Raw genomic sequence first — 15,699 nt, 5'->3', positions numbered from 1 at the left:
ACAGAGGCCTAGCAGCAGTCTCCTTGTGCTCTTTCTTGATTAAGGATCAGCGTGAAGCCTCTGAATGTGCTGGAGTACAGTTCCACAGGCACCAGCAGTCCTCCAGTACCCCGACCGAAAAGGCTATCATTCACGTGTGAACCTGGACAGTGAGTGTCAGCAGCATATTCAACCACAGAGGGCATCACAACTAAGCCGGATCCTGTTCTCATCTGATCTCCACATATGCACTTTTGAACAAAAGCACTAGATAGTGATCAAAAGCAGCAACCTGGCTGCATTTCCCTCCCTATTCAAGGGACACTGGGCCAGTGGAAGTGCCCCAACTGCTTTGCTGGCTGAGATCAGCTAATGTAGCACAGAATGGGACTGCCAGCTCTATGTGGTTTAGTACTATCACTGCTAAATACAGGGCGTTAACCACCTAGGCCATTGGTAGAGTATACTGAGATTTCTAATTTAGGTGACAGTTGAGAGAAGATTTGGGGCAGAGAAAGCCTTTGATAGAAAGCAGGGTTTTTCTTTTTGTGTTTGTCTTCTTAAACTGGTAAATAAAGAATGTTGGAGATGGGATTGGGATTATTGTACTGGATACTCTTACATGAATATAGGAAATCTGTATAACGTGACACAAACAACAGGAGTCCTTAATACCATAGCGAATGTGCACACCGGATCTTATTGTTTAATATGCTATAAGACATCTTTTGATACTTTACATACACATAATTTGCTATTAAAAGGGCTATGCAACCTACTTTGGTGGACCCCAATCCCTGTGTGTTGTAGTGAAGTCTTTATTTTGGAGTAGTTACAGAGAATCTTTCCAAGACCCTTATTCCTTTGTAAAGCCAGCACAGAATTTGATCCCAGAAATTATTGGAATGGCCCCAGATTCGCCCTGGATTGCTGGCAGCCTAATCACAGATCTGGTCTGCTGGCCTTGAGAGCTTCTAGGCATTAGGCAAATGGTGTATGTCTCACCTTCATGGTTTATTGTGTTTGTGTGCAGTCCTGCTGGTGGTAAACTCTACTAACTAATTCATGATACCACTGGAGCTGATAACTGACCAGAAAAGCCCTAGGTTTCATCCCCAGTCTGTGTTGTGTTAGCTGGGGTGGGGGTATGCTGCTACCATTGGCCTCAGTACCTCTGGGCCCGGGAGAGCAAAATGAACTGGGGTTCTTGCTTCTGGTTGTTAACCAATGAGCCATGCCCTCTCAGAGCTCACCTTGTCCATGAGACACATTTCCTGCTCCTTTGGCCCCATTCCCACTAACTGCTGACCACCCAACTTCCCTTCCTAAGGCTCTAAGAGCTGAAACACCAACTTCAGTTGCTCCACAGATGCTGCCAACTTTTTCTGTTTTCGTTTCCAAATTTTCAGCATCTGCGGTATTTCGCTTTTTGGCTGCTCGCCCGTCTCATGGCAGTTTGTGAGATCTTGGACTTGACAACGGTCACTGTGCTTCCAGGTAAGTTGAGTACGTGAAGCACTCTGAGGGTGGGAGACTGATAAGGTGCTATATTATTGCAAGCTTATCTTTCTAATAGCACAATCTGCAATTTTCAACTCAGAATCACCAGAATAAGGAAAATTTAGTTTGTCATGGGCAAAAGCCAGACCTGGAAGTGAACCACTTAAATACACTTTTCCTTCCTGGTCACTAGTTATTATCAGTCCTCAATGAGGAGACTGCATCACAATCAGTGTTCACATTTCAATAAAATACAATGAAAGGACCACTGAGGTGGGAGATGGGTAGTAGAATAGACTCAGGTAGAGAAATTACCCATCCACAGCAAAATAGAAAGGGGGGGGGGATTACACCTTGATTACAGGAAACTCGACAGCAATTCTTAATAACGATTGTCAGGGTGAACGAAGCGTCACAATTCATGGCTCACAATAGAAGAGGCGACGCTGTGGGCAATATTTGTACATTATCGACTCCTTTCACCCAGCGGTGATGGAGTGCAGTTAATAAATCCCAACAGAAAGCCCGGGGGAAAGCTTTTCCAATAATCAAATGCAATGGTTTTTACAGCCCACTCAGGCAAAGAAAATAACTCAGACGCAAAACGTGGAGAGCAACTGCAACTGAGAGATTTCAAACAAATCTCACTTAGTAAAACAATATTAAGTCTAGCCGCTTCTTGTGTCCTGAGCACTTTGCAGTGCTCCCCTCCTCTACTCACGACATCAATCCAGGCTGAAATATTAACGCATAAAGGATGTAATTAATTGTTTTAACATGGAGTCAGACGGATTAATAGTCCCTAACTTTAAATTTGCTGCATTTTAATGGAACTATAATTGATATTATTAATAATAAACGACATTGAAGCAATTCTGCCACATAGTAGGCATTTAATTTTGACTGGCACTGTATTTCATAATTATTCAGTTAAACTCAACGGTGTGAAGTAAGCTGATTCCCTGATCGCCCTTTTTAAACGTCCAACTAAACATTATTCGATTGGAATCGATCTTCTTGATTAGTGATTTATCAAGAGAATACTTATAACCGATTAGCAATGCTACTTGTACACAGTTATCAGAGGGTTTATAGTTAGACATACTTTATCAAAGCTTCTGTTTTAGAATGATTTGCCCTGATAATATTGTAACATACTGACATTAATTTCAGGTTGCGTGTGGAGTTTCACGCGTTTCCCTGAAATCTGACAGCCAGTCCCAGCGAATTCACTCCCCGCTTCGTGCTGTTTAAATGGCTACAAGTTCCACTCGTTGACAGCACTCGTTCACTGTTGTTAGTTTCTGCTCAGAACCGGTCGGATTCTCTGTTCGAAATTCAGTTTCCACTTATTTCAGTAGCGTTTTTATTATTAGATCAGAAAAACGAGGAAAAAATGGTTGATTGGCCACAAAAATTAAAGTCAAAATAATTTGAAAACAAATACAGTAAATTAGGATTACCAAACAATTTGTGTGGCTGAAGTTGGAGGACAATAAATACCTTTAATATATGTCGGTGTCTGGGCCATTTCTTTACATCCAACAGTTTTAACTAGTTCAGGACATTTGCATTTGAAAACACTATGAAAACGCTTCCTTTTTTAAGAGAATATTCCCATTGATTTTACTTTCGTGTTGTCCGATTTAAATCTGTTTAAATGTGCATTCAAATATGAAAGATCAGATTAATTTGCTTCCGAGATTAACATATAGAATTGCCCTTGGCGTTATGTTCTTTAGACCGTGTTTAAAGCCATTGCTTCGTTACATAAAATACGTCCATGTGTGTTTGTAAACTCTGAAGTGATTACAGTATTCTTTGCCTATTGGGAGTTTGGTTTTTCGATGGTTAAAGCTCACTAATCGTATGTAAATATCATTTACAAGGATCCCGTCAATCAGACCAGCGCTCTCCAATGGAGTGGACAGAAGGGGATATATAGAGACAGAAGGTGGATTAGTTTGGCAGTGTTTTTAGGCTGAGTCGCATTATGGCTATGCCTCAGCTGGGATATGGAGACGTGGTCACGGCCGGGAAGGGGTCTGCAATGACCGGTCTGCAGGCTGTGTTTGTGGAGAGACAGGCGGCGATGCTGGGCTCTCCCGGAGCCGCTCTCAGTCTAGGGGTACCCCCGCCTCTCCATGCACTCCTGGCTCGGTACCCCGGCACATATCCGATTCCACAAGGATACAGCCTCCAGCCCTATCCTGATCTCAGGCATCTGTCTCATCTGGTAAGGAAGCACTTTTTGTTTTATTTGTATTTTTAAAAGTTTGAAAATTCCTCGTTTGTTTTTAAAAAAGTAATTTTAAAAGACCGACCCCGGCACTGTATTGGTTTAACCTGCGCTGCTAACAAGACGGTTCACTTTCAGAGTGGAGCAACTCTTTGCTCCTGAGGTAACCCTTTTTCTGTTTAAAGATTCTTCTCTAAACAGATTGCTGTTGACTGACTGCAGCAAGCTCGTCTGTCCACCAGTGAGATTTACTCCACCTCGATTCATTTTTTAAAGTCCAAACCTTGGGTTGTCGGCTGAACTTGATGAATACTTAAAGCACATCTTAGGGTCGCAAGTTTAAAAAAAAAACAAATAACCATGTTAATATGTGAATATGAGGTTAAGTGTTCGCAGAACTGATTTTATTATACCGAATAACTATATCACAATGCTATTTATTATAGTATACAACTATTCAATATAGTAAACAATGATTTAATATACAATACGGTTTAATATAATATACATCAGCATTTAATATAATACACAATACAATTTAATACAATATGCAGTGCAATTTGGAACACCTGCTTTAGTTCTGAACTTACTTTAAATGGAACTTTCACATTTTCAAGATTGAAAAAAGTTTGCTTAAAACGTTGCGTGTTCACTCCTAATTTTAATTACAAGTTCGAATATTACTGCACGTTTTACTCTGTTCGGTTTTAAACTCCTTAACATAGGCATCTCTTTTTTTTTACATATACTGAGGTATGAAGCGATGTTCAGTACAGTGTCAATGCTAGTCTGTAGCAGGGTGTTTACGTGATTAGAAAGCAGAGCGCCTCTGTGGCCTACTATAGGTATTAGACAGCTTTAAAGCAATGTCTGTTAACCTGTGATGATGAACTGTGTTGAGCCTGTTACAAGTTTCAAAAGAGGGTCGCAGCTCAGAGCCGTTTCATAAATAATCTTAGTCTAGAGTATCTCTGCCGAATGTTCGCTGGTAAATTCAAGCGTTTGGCTTCAGACCTGATGTAAGATTCTAAATATGTTTATTTTAATTTCAGCTTGTCAGACTACAAAGCTCGCTCCTGGCTCTGACACTGTATAAGGAGTTGCATTCGTGTATTTATATAATAAATCAAATAGAGATTTGTGGGAACTATTCGGATATAATTTTATGGAAAAGTCCAAATACAACATTCTGAATAAAAATATTATAAAAAAAACGACGCCATTCACTCAATGCCAAGCATTTTGGGATGTTTCTGATTGGCGTGATAAATGCGCTAAATACATAAAAGTTCTTTGTAGAAAAATTGAAATAAATCGTATTATATACTGTTATTAGATACCATTGTGTATTATATTAGTATAGTGTTGTGTATTCTATTAGATAGCATTGTGTATTATTTGATAGTATTGTGTATTCTATTAAAACGTAGATAATGTGTATTGTATACTAAAATATTAAACAATCTTGTGTATTATAAATTTTAGTGCATCTATTATTATATAACCTCAGATTTCCCTCTGATTTCAGGGGTCCCCCTACGATCTGAAGGCTGGATGCGTCTATTCCCAGGCTGGTTTCTCCCCAGCAGGGGCTCTGTATTCTCCTTACCGGCCTGTGCAACACGGGGATCCAGGCCGAGCCAAGAATGCCACCCGGGAGAGCACTAGCACCCTGAAAGCCTGGCTGAACGAACACCTGAAGAATCCCTACCCGACCAAAGGGGAGAAGATCATGCTAGCAATCGTCACCAAGATGACCCTGACCCAGGTCTCCACTTGGTTCGCGAATGCCAGGAGACGACTGAAGAAAGAGAATAAAATGACTTGGGTCCCCAAAACGAAATCCGACGAGGAGGAAAGCGAAAGCGACGACGAAGAAGACAAGAAGGAGGAGGAAGATCTTCAAAAGCACGAGGAGCAAAAGGGCAAAGGCGATGGCAACCAGCTTGGAGGGCACGAAGGCAATGGGGATTTGGGGACATCTTGCCCTGGACATGGAGACAGATCATTAGTCAAAGATGTCACAGACAGTGAAAAGGAACCAGACAAGGATCTGAGGACAAACTTGGAGAGAAATGAGATGAAAAAATCAGAATGGGGAACATCTGAGGAGGAACGCGCTGTAAAAAAGACAGTCAGTACTGAGTCTAAAGACAGTGGTCCAGTACTCAAACCCAAGATCTGGTCCCTGGCGGAAACGGCTACCTCAGACCACGGGAAAAGCAATCGGCCAAGTCTGATCAGTGACCAGTCGGTCCATACTCCTGCAGTCGGCCACTACCAGATCTGGGCCGGTGCCTGCTTTACAGAGGGACAGCTCGTGTTAAACAGCCATTCCAGGATGGAGTCAAAAAAAAGAGACCTTGCAGGTACTGACCAATGAGGAGAGACAAATACTGCCCGCAATCCAATTTACAAAGTGAAAGTTTTGTCGGTTTAACAATTCCCTGATATTCTGCACTTTCATTTGGCTGCTTGGGATATCTCTCGTGGACGATGATGCATTCGTCCTGTTAGTGCTGTGAATGAGAGCGAACCTACAAATGTACTGTTCTCAATACCTGTGGTTTAAATGAAGCGGACTGTGTTTCAAAGGATTAATTTATAGCAATTATCGCGATTTTAATACAAGAATCGAAAATTAATACAACGCCGTACAACTGGCTTTTTATTTTAGAAATGTTCCTTACTCATCGTACGATTAAACCCCAAGCCACAAGCTGGACAGAGTGGACAATTTGGTAAAAATGTGTAAATATTATAAATGTGATCCCAAGCAAATCACTTAAAAAAAAATCTCCTAAATATATATCTATATCTATACACACACACACATGATTACCAGACTGGTCCGTTTACATGCATTAATACTCGGTCTATAGACCCACTGGTTGAATAATATTGTATTGCGGATGTAACTTGTTCACACTTGACACAGTGACCTGGTCAAACGAGCAACAGTATGGAAGAGGAAATAAATTCCCCACGTACACTTGAAGGGTCACCGAAAGACAATGTATGTAATGTTTTCCAAACAGTGTCGTGATGTACTTCGTGGTTTTTTTTAAAGGAATTTTAAATATATATCTCGATGCTTTTTACTTGTTGCTGAATCCCAGTTCCAATGAAATCCATACAGACAGGACCTAATCAGGAGATGTTGACAAGGTAGATATCATTTCACGATGAAAGGGTCTAATTCTACAGCGGGTGTTTGTACTTTTTTTTACTTTCCATGGGTCGGGTGAGAGCTTTTTATGAAAACCCATCTCGATAGCCTTTGATCAGTGTTAAATTACTCCAGCTTGCTCTTTATGAAGCTGTAAGAGCGAGCACTGAAACAATTACCTTATAAAAACTGCGCTCTTGAAAACTATCTCCAGGTGTTTAAACTCCCAAGACTTTTTTTTCAAACACAAGATGAACGGTTCTAATGATCTATTTATCAACACCACAGTTTTAAGGGATGAAAACTAATTTGAGAAGGGACACTAGATTAGGAACATACACATATATGGGAAAATCAATTCAATCTAGTACCCGGGTAATTGAGAATAGCCATGCAGTTTGCATCTTAAAGCTGTGAAATAGAACCAATTATTTCGATGTTGCAGGAGTATACATTCATAGTTGATATTTTAAAAAAATCTTCGCAGAAAAATAAAACTAGCGAGAAGACAATGAAAAGTGTCTTTTATCCATTTGAAGGTAAGTTTCATTAGCTCTATTTGGAGCGCCTCTACCCCGCTCCTAACAACATCTTAAGTATATTTATTGGTGTGTCCTTACATATTTTTAAAAGCTTCTTCAGATTTAATCCTTTTAAGTAACAATTACTGGACAGCTCGTTAACTTCCCCCCCCCCCCACCCCCCCCAAATTCCTTTCCAGCAAAAAACCTGATGATTGTCGCTGGCAAAATTACTCACCATGGTCCAGATTTCATAAACGAATGTGGAGCGAGCATCTTTAACATAAATCAGAGGTTTTCTTATCTTCTGTCATAGTTTATACAGTATGTTTTATATATAAAATGTTCATACAAAAAATAAAACTGTAAATAAACATTGGGATATAAATACTTTATATTTTGCCTAATAAACTAAGCAGGGGTTTCTCCTCAGTTGTGCCGTTTAATTGTGACCATGTCGCCTTCTCTTTGATGGGATCTGTTCATGAGGGAGTTAGACAAAAAGCGACCTCTGGTGGTGACGAGTACTTCAGCAGATAAGTGAATTAGCTGAGGCCACCACCGTTTTAATAACCCAACTGTTTCACTAATGTTCTTTAGGGAAGGAAACCTTCCGTCCTTACCTGGTCTGGTGACTCCAATCCCGTACTAACGTGACTGATTATTAACTGCCCTCTGAAGTGGCCCAGCAAGCCACTTATTTGTATCAAACCACTACTAGCGGTTCAGGAAGAAGGTCCCACCGCCTTCTCAGGGCAATGAGGGATGGGCAATAAATGCCGGCCTTGCCAGTAACACCCACAGACTGAGAATGAATCATTTTTAAAAACTGAAATAAAGCCCTTGAAATTACAGGTGGTATACCAGTGTATGGACAATGCTCTGCAATTCCTCTTTCCCATAGTTTAGCAGAGGCATTGGCCTGTTTAAAATAAATGGATTGAGACCTCTACTGAAATACCCCGGGGAAGAATTTCGGGACCAACCCGCTCAAGCATTTCTATGCTAGTGTCCCACCCTCTTTATTTCACTACCATAGTCTCTCTCTCTCTCTTCCCACCCCCCCCCCCCCCATCCACCCACCCTCCCGGTGGTTTTGTGTTGAGATGCATCACATGGGATAGTGCCAGTCAGGAAGGTGCCAGGTTTGATCTCTAATTCGTGCTGAGCCAATATCGGTTATAGGGTGATGGTCTCAGCATTCCCAAGCTAGAAATGGGATAATCGGTAGGATTCCTACAGTGGGTAACCTCCAGGGGAAGTGTGTAGGTGAGGGGAGGATGTGGTTGCTGTGATTTTAACTATGGTTGAATGAACGTTCAAGCCTAGATGTTACAATACATAATTCTGATAAGAAAATCCAGGCTCTCTGTCTGGGCTCCCCATGAAGAATGGTCACTTGGGTGGGATACCAGAGGGCCGATAGTCTCTGTTGAATCTTTACTCCAGTATGAGTCACCACCTTTGGGAGAGGAAGCAATGGAGTGAAAAATGTATAAAATAAATTGATTCCTTCCTAAAGTGAAAATAATAATAAAACCCTGTATTATCTTTATGTGTCATTTTGTGGAATTCAGTCCATCTAATATTTCTGAGTTAAATTGGAAGCTGATATAAAAAGGGAAAATGATACCTATCTTGCTAATCCTGTCAGCTGAATAATGTATTTTCATAGGTGATTACACATTCCATTGAAAGCCAAGTTAAACAGGTCAATGTCTGCATCAGCCTTATCAGAAATTAATTTAAGTGTTCACAGAACTGAAACGGCACTAATCAAAATCACAAATGGCATCCTCCTCATTCTCCTCAATGTTCCTGCAGCTTTTGACACAACCGGCCACACCATTCCCCCCCCCCCCCCATGCCTCTCCTTTGTTGTCCAACTCAGTGGGACTGTCACATGGTTTCAATCTTGCCTATCCTATCATAGCCATAGCATTTCCAGCATTTCCCGTCCCCATTTCATTACTTCTGGAGTCCCCCAGGAATCTATCCTTGGCCACATCTTGTTCTTCATCTACATGCTGCCACTTGGTGATATCATCCAAAGACATAGGGTCAGCTTCCACATGTGCACTGACGACACTCAGCTCTACCTATCCAATACCTGTCTTGACCCTCCCACTACCTCTGTGCTGTCAGACTGCTTGTTTGATTTTAAGTATTGGTTGAGCTGCAATTTCCTCCAGTTGAAATTGGGAAGACTGAAGCCATGGTCATTATTAGTAACTATCCTGGGTACTGATGTGATTTTTGCCCATTTAAGTAGCTGCTTTATCATGACATTCATGTACATTCTAGTCTACAAGTTGTTCTTATCTCCTTGATAAAATCAGAATGGACTTTTTTTCTGACCATTCCTTGAAGTAACTGTTACATTATCACAAGTCTACATGTAGTATGATCATGCCTCTCTCACTCACAATGATCCCTACAACTAAAACCATTAAGCAGTTCAGCAAACACAACGGTTATAGTGTAAGGTTATCGCCCATCCCTGTTTTGCCCAGTCAGTTTTTTGGTGGTCTGTGCATTTTCTTTACCTAATTTGAAACTCGGTACCAAGAGTCCATTTATTAAGTGTGTGGCCCAATTTTCATCTGGTTTTCAAGGCCACACATAGAGATGAACTTAGATTGAAGAGTCAGAGCCTCCTCAGATTTGAAATTCCATGTAAGCAAGGGAGGAGATTTGAAGGGTACGGCTGCAGTCTCGATTCCCTGTCCAACTGTGCTGCCTATCAGGCAGTTGTCGAGAGATTGGGGTAAGAAGCTGTAAAGCTGTGCAGCTCCGCGTCTCTGAAAGATCAGGTACTGTTGAAAGCACCATTTGGATTAGTGGTGAATAGAGACTGTGTGTATTCTGTTCCCCATCCGCCGCCGCCCCCCCCACCTCCAAAAAAACTGTGGGTGATTAATTTCTTTGTTTAACTGTAATACTCTGGGTGAAGTGAATACTGATTATTTCAGAGTATTATTGCATTCAGCAACAAATAATTAGGTTAATAAAGCAATTTTTCAAAAACCTACATTGCCATAAATACCCTAAATTATATTATAAGGCCATTTAAAAGGTAAATTCAAAACTAAACTGTGGAAACATTATTTCAGTGAACGAGTGCAAAATCAATGGAACAGGCTTAGGGAGATGATGGAAGCAGTTAGTGTTGATTCATCCAAATGCAAATTAGATATCTTTCAGAAAATAACATTTTAGGATACACTGTATGAGTAATTTGAGACATGACCTGTGGTAAATGTAGTGTGCTTGGGAGGAACAGGTGACTTTGGACCTATGGTTCCCAAAGCTCTGCACCATTGGGGTTTTCCTCACCTTAGTCTGTTGTAGAGTAATTGATAGAGATCGATTGCTGTGATTAGTCAACACCTCCATTATTGTATCATGTGACTACCAGGGTGGTAGAAGGTGAACTAGATGGACTTTGGTCTTTTTTTGTCCAGCAATTCCTATGTTCTTGTCTGCACAAGTTACTCAGCATATATTACCTGAACTTCACATTCTGTGGGTTAGTGGATGGTACCAGTGGTTATAATAACTTTCCCTTGTGTACACTTGGAGATTAGTACCAACCTGAGTTAGATGACCATAGGATTGAAGTTTGCTATCTAATAACTAGAGGCATCACGTACAGAGGATGAAATACATCCCAGTGCTTGAGTCCTTATTAAGGGCCTAGGTCATGGGCTTTATTTTGTTGTAGAAAAATTGAGGTAATAATAGTACAGAGAAAAAGAAAAGATTGGGAGAAAAAAAGTAGACAAGGTAAAAAAGAATTAACTCCATGCTGAAGCCTTGCCCTGTTCAAAGTCTCACCTGGTCCGAGTTTGGGCAGGGCAAAATGTGGCAATGCTATTACATTGTCTTTTCACAGTAGGGTTTAAAATCCTCAATTTTAAAATTCTCATTCTTGTGTTCAAATCCCTCCATGGCCTCGTCCCTCCCTATCTCTGTAACCTCCTCCAGCTCTACAACCCTCCGAGATCTCTGTGGTCCTCCAATTCTGACCTCTTTTGCATCCCCGATTTCGTTCTCTCCACCATTGGTAGCCATACCTTCAGCCATCTAAGCCCTAAACTCAGGTATTCCCTCCCTAAACCTCTCCTCCTTTAAGTCACTCCTTAAAACCTATCTCTTTGACCAAGCTTTTAGTCATCTGCTCTAATATCTCTTTATGTGGCTTGGTATCAAATTTTCTCTGATAATCGCTCCTGTGAAGCGACTTGAGACGTTTTACTACGTTAAAGGCATTATATTAATGCAAGTTGTTGTTATAGAGTAAAACACAATGGGGAAGATTTCCTTGTTGCATTCTTTGTAGCAAAATCATAAATCTGTTTTTAAAGAATGGGTTTACAATTTTGATAAATATAAAGTACAGAGGAAATCTTAGAAAGAAAGAATTTGCAAGTTTTGTTGGCATCTTTCACGACCTCAGGATGTCCCAAGGCCCAATGAAATACTTTTGAAGTGGAGTCACTGTTGTAATGTAAGGAAACACCGCAGACAATTTGCACACAGCAAGTTCCCACAAAGAGCAAAGAGATAAATGATCAGATCATCTGTTTTAGTCCTGTTGGTTGAGACATAAATGCTAAGCAGGGATACTGAGAGAATTCCCTTACTCTTCTTTAAATAGTACCACAGGATTATTTGCATCCACCTGAGAGGACGGACAGGGCTCTGGTTTAATGTCTCATTCTAAAGATGGTACCTCCAACAGTAGCATTCCCTCAGTGCTGCAATGAAGTGTCAGCCTGAATTAAGTGCTCAAGTCCTATGAGGCTTGAACCCATAACCTTCTGACTCAGAGGCAAGAGTGCTACCACTGAGACAAGGCTGATACCTAAGCGCCAAGTATCTATCCCCAAATTTGGCTGAAATGTGGCCAAAACACAGTATATCCTGATGGATTAAAACTTTCTGAATTGGTGTTGGCTTAAACAAGGAGTTGGTTTCATGTCAGACCCACCTCGTTATAATTTGAGGCCAAATGCCTCTCCTCCCTTCCTATTCTTCATACTCCGGCAACACCTTTTCATGTAGATTTCCACTTAGATTTAAACTTATAAACAAATGACACACTTGTAGATGTTTGTGTGGACATGCACCAATGTCTCTGCTGGGAACATGGAACATAAGTGGGCCTATTCCACTCAGCCAGGACATGTGGATTCCATATACTGAGCACTGCCTCCACTTAACTGACTGATTGTTTCCAAATTTCTGTCAAATGCATTTGCTGAATTGTATATTTCACTTGTGAGTGAAAAGGTTTTGAATTTGATTGCACATACCTCCATAAAGTCTAATTGAGATTGTAATGCCAACCGTAGGCTCTTGCGGGGTTAGTCAGAACTTCCAAGTTTTATTTGGGGTTCTTCTTTAAGTTTTGGTTTTAAAAATTGCATAATTGAAATTATTTTTAAATTTCAATTATATCTAAAAGAAATGTTGGGGGCACTCTGATGGCTCAGAGTGTGCATGAGACTGAATCATATGGAACAGGACTGTCCAAGCTCAAAACTTGGTCTGTACTGAGTTAGCTGATTCCAGCCAAGACAGCAGTTGGGGTGCTACAATTGTCTTTAGCATCTGTGTCACTCATGGCTCAGTGGTAGCACTCTCACCTCTCCATCAGAAGGTTGTGGGTTCAAGTCCTGCTTCACAAACTTGAGTACAAATTCTAGGCTGGCACTCCAGTGTAGTACTGAGGGAGTGCTGCACTGTTGAAGGTGCTATCTTTCAGATGAGACGTTAAACTGAGGCCCCATCTGCCCTCTCAGGTTGTCATAAAAGATCCCATGATGCTATTTTGAAGAAGAGCAGGGGTGTTCTCCCTGGTGCCCTGGCCAATATTTATCCCTCAACCAACATCACTAAAACAGATTATCTGGTCATTATCTCATTGCTGTTTGTGGGACCTTGCTGTGTGCAAATCGGTTGCCGTGTTTCCTACATTACAACAGTGACTACACTTCAAAAGTATTTCATTTGCTGTAAAGTACTTTGTGATATCCGGAGGTTGTGAAAGATGATATATAAATGCAAGTCTTTCTTTCTTTCTCTGGGCAGGGCCGGGAGGGGTGAGAAGCAAAATCAACTAACATTGACATTGCCAATCACCAACCAGTGATACCCTACTTAAAAGGCCATGTGTGGAAATTGGATGATGACAGAAACAATCTGAGTTGTGATGGCCCTCATAATTGATTAATCTTCCTTAGGGAAGGCATCTGTGGAACCAAACCTGTGCTTTGGTCACTCTGTTGAGGTTCAGAAGAACAAAGTTTCCTTTGGGTTTAAGTCAATCATAACCATGGGTGCCAAGAGTTACTTAATCTGCCAGCCACTCTCTGGTTTGATCCCCCTCACCTGATTTAAACACCATTCTTTTCTATTCTCTTCTGCCTGGTAACAGCTTTCCTCCTTCATCCCTGTAACCATGGGGATACTGATTGCTTCATCTGTTACAACTTTCTCCAGCCAACACATATTTCCTCCAAAATTTAGTGACTGTAGCTAGTACAATTGATATTTGATAAGCTTTTTAGTTAATTATTTTCCTTTAAAAATTGATATGTTCATCAAGGTGAGGGATGTTAGTTTTCACTTGCATTGTGGCCAACACCCCCATTCTTGCCAAGTTCCACTATCTCCGTGCCCCAGAGAATTGCCTTTAAGGTTCTAGTTCTCACTTTCATTTCCTCCATGACCATGCACTTCCTTGCCTTTGCCGCCTCATCCAGCTGTAGGTTCCAATGCACACGCTCTGTTCCTCCAACATTGGCCTACTTTTTGTTCCTCATTCCTTCTGCCTCAGTATCAGCAGCTGGTCTTGCAGTCTCAATGTCCCCACCCTTTAACACACCCTCCTCAGCCTCTGTGTCTTGTCAATTCTCTCTTTGCCTACAAAAGCCTCCAAAAAAACCCTCCCTTTGACTAAAATTTCACCCCTTTCCAATCACTCTCGTTCCTTTCCCTCTTAGTACTTATTCTTCATCACCCATTAAAGTGCTCTGAAATATGTCTCTGTCTATCAATGAGGAGCTATATGAATTGATGTAGTGGTAGGGAATGGAGCATTTTTCACTTCTAGCTGGTGTATTATTAAGTCACACAGACCAGTATGCTTCCCTCTACTCTACCCCGGTAATGTGCCTCAGGTCTAACCTCAGAAGAGCATTGCCTGCCTCCATTCCCATACCAGTCATCCTGTGACTGAGACTGTCAATTAGTATCTAACCAGGGGAAAATTTGTGCTGTGGGCCCATAACCCATAGGAACTGGGAGGAGGTTGCCCAAAGCCATTTCAAATAGGATCCTCACAGCAGCAGAAAGAGGAAATGTTTATCCCATTAGTCTGAACTGGATTTGAACCCAGGTCCCAGAGATGAAAGGACACTGTCCAACCAACTGCACTGTCCAATCCTGTTGAGATACTAGTTTAATCTCTATTTAGTCATGGTGTCTTAAATTAGTTAACAGGACTACTATACCATATGAATATGACTAATAGGCAGCATAACCAATACAGGCTTCTAATAGCCCTGGTTCCACTCCAGAATTCAGAGAATCAGATGTTGGTAGCTTTGGACTGTTGCACTGGTGGCATGTACTAAACTGCATAATGTGGGAAAATCTTACCATGTGTATTGATGATAATCATATCACTGTGTCAGGCTGGGTTGCATATGGAACGGGGGTGAGGGACAAATTCAGAAAAAAGAACTGCTTGCGGATATAGTCCAAATAGTTATAGGGCAAATTGGGTTGAAAGCAAAAAGGAACACTGTTTTCCTCTGTTCTGCTTTGCCAGAGATCGTATTGACTAAATTGCACAACTGATTTCAAGCTGTTCCAATATCTGCCATGCAGTGTAACCAGGGTGTAACCTCTATTACATTTACGGTGCCTTGCAGTGACAGTGCCTGAACTGTATCAGACTGATAGTAATTTGCTGGTCTCCTCTGAAAGTTGGAGCCCCATTCCCCCTATGCAAGGATACAGGAGCTCCAGAGGAAATGAGAGGACTTAGTGTGTTTGGTCCATTTCACAAGTTAATTGACTGCCAAAAAGATGAGGGATGGTGGTGGGGGTGGGTGGGGGGGTGGGAGGTGGGGGGGGGGGGGGGTGGTCAGACTTGCTTCAGTAAGGACATGGGATGGTTTCCAGTGCAGCTGACAGACTGGACACACTGCAGCCCTGAGATACCTGTCCAGGTGGATCTCAGTGTAAATGGAGCAGCCAAACCACAGATGCTTTGTACA

At 41.4% G+C, this 15,699-nt stretch overlaps 1 protein-coding gene across 1 annotated transcript; it reads left to right on the top strand.

The window, feature by feature from the left end:
* Nucleotides 1–3,406: 3,406 nt before the first annotated feature.
* Nucleotides 3,407–6,802, top strand: LOC137335491 (iroquois-class homeodomain protein irx-1-B-like). Its single transcript, XM_068000834.1, has 2 exons — nt 3,407–3,715; nt 5,247–6,802. The coding sequence occupies exons 1-2, from the start codon at nt 3,473–3,475 to the stop codon at nt 6,099–6,101; spliced, it is 1,098 nt and encodes a 365-aa protein (XP_067856935.1). The 5' UTR covers nt 3,407–3,472; the 3' UTR covers nt 6,102–6,802.
* Nucleotides 6,803–15,699: the final 8,897 nt, after the last annotated feature.

This window comes from Heptranchias perlo, chromosome 19 (genome assembly GCF_035084215.1).
Source record: "Heptranchias perlo isolate sHepPer1 chromosome 19, sHepPer1.hap1, whole genome shotgun sequence".
NCBI lineage: Eukaryota > Metazoa > Chordata > Chondrichthyes > Hexanchiformes > Hexanchidae > Heptranchias > Heptranchias perlo.
Note: the sequence above shows the minus strand (reverse complement) of the source record. Positions and strands in the feature narration are given on the sequence as shown.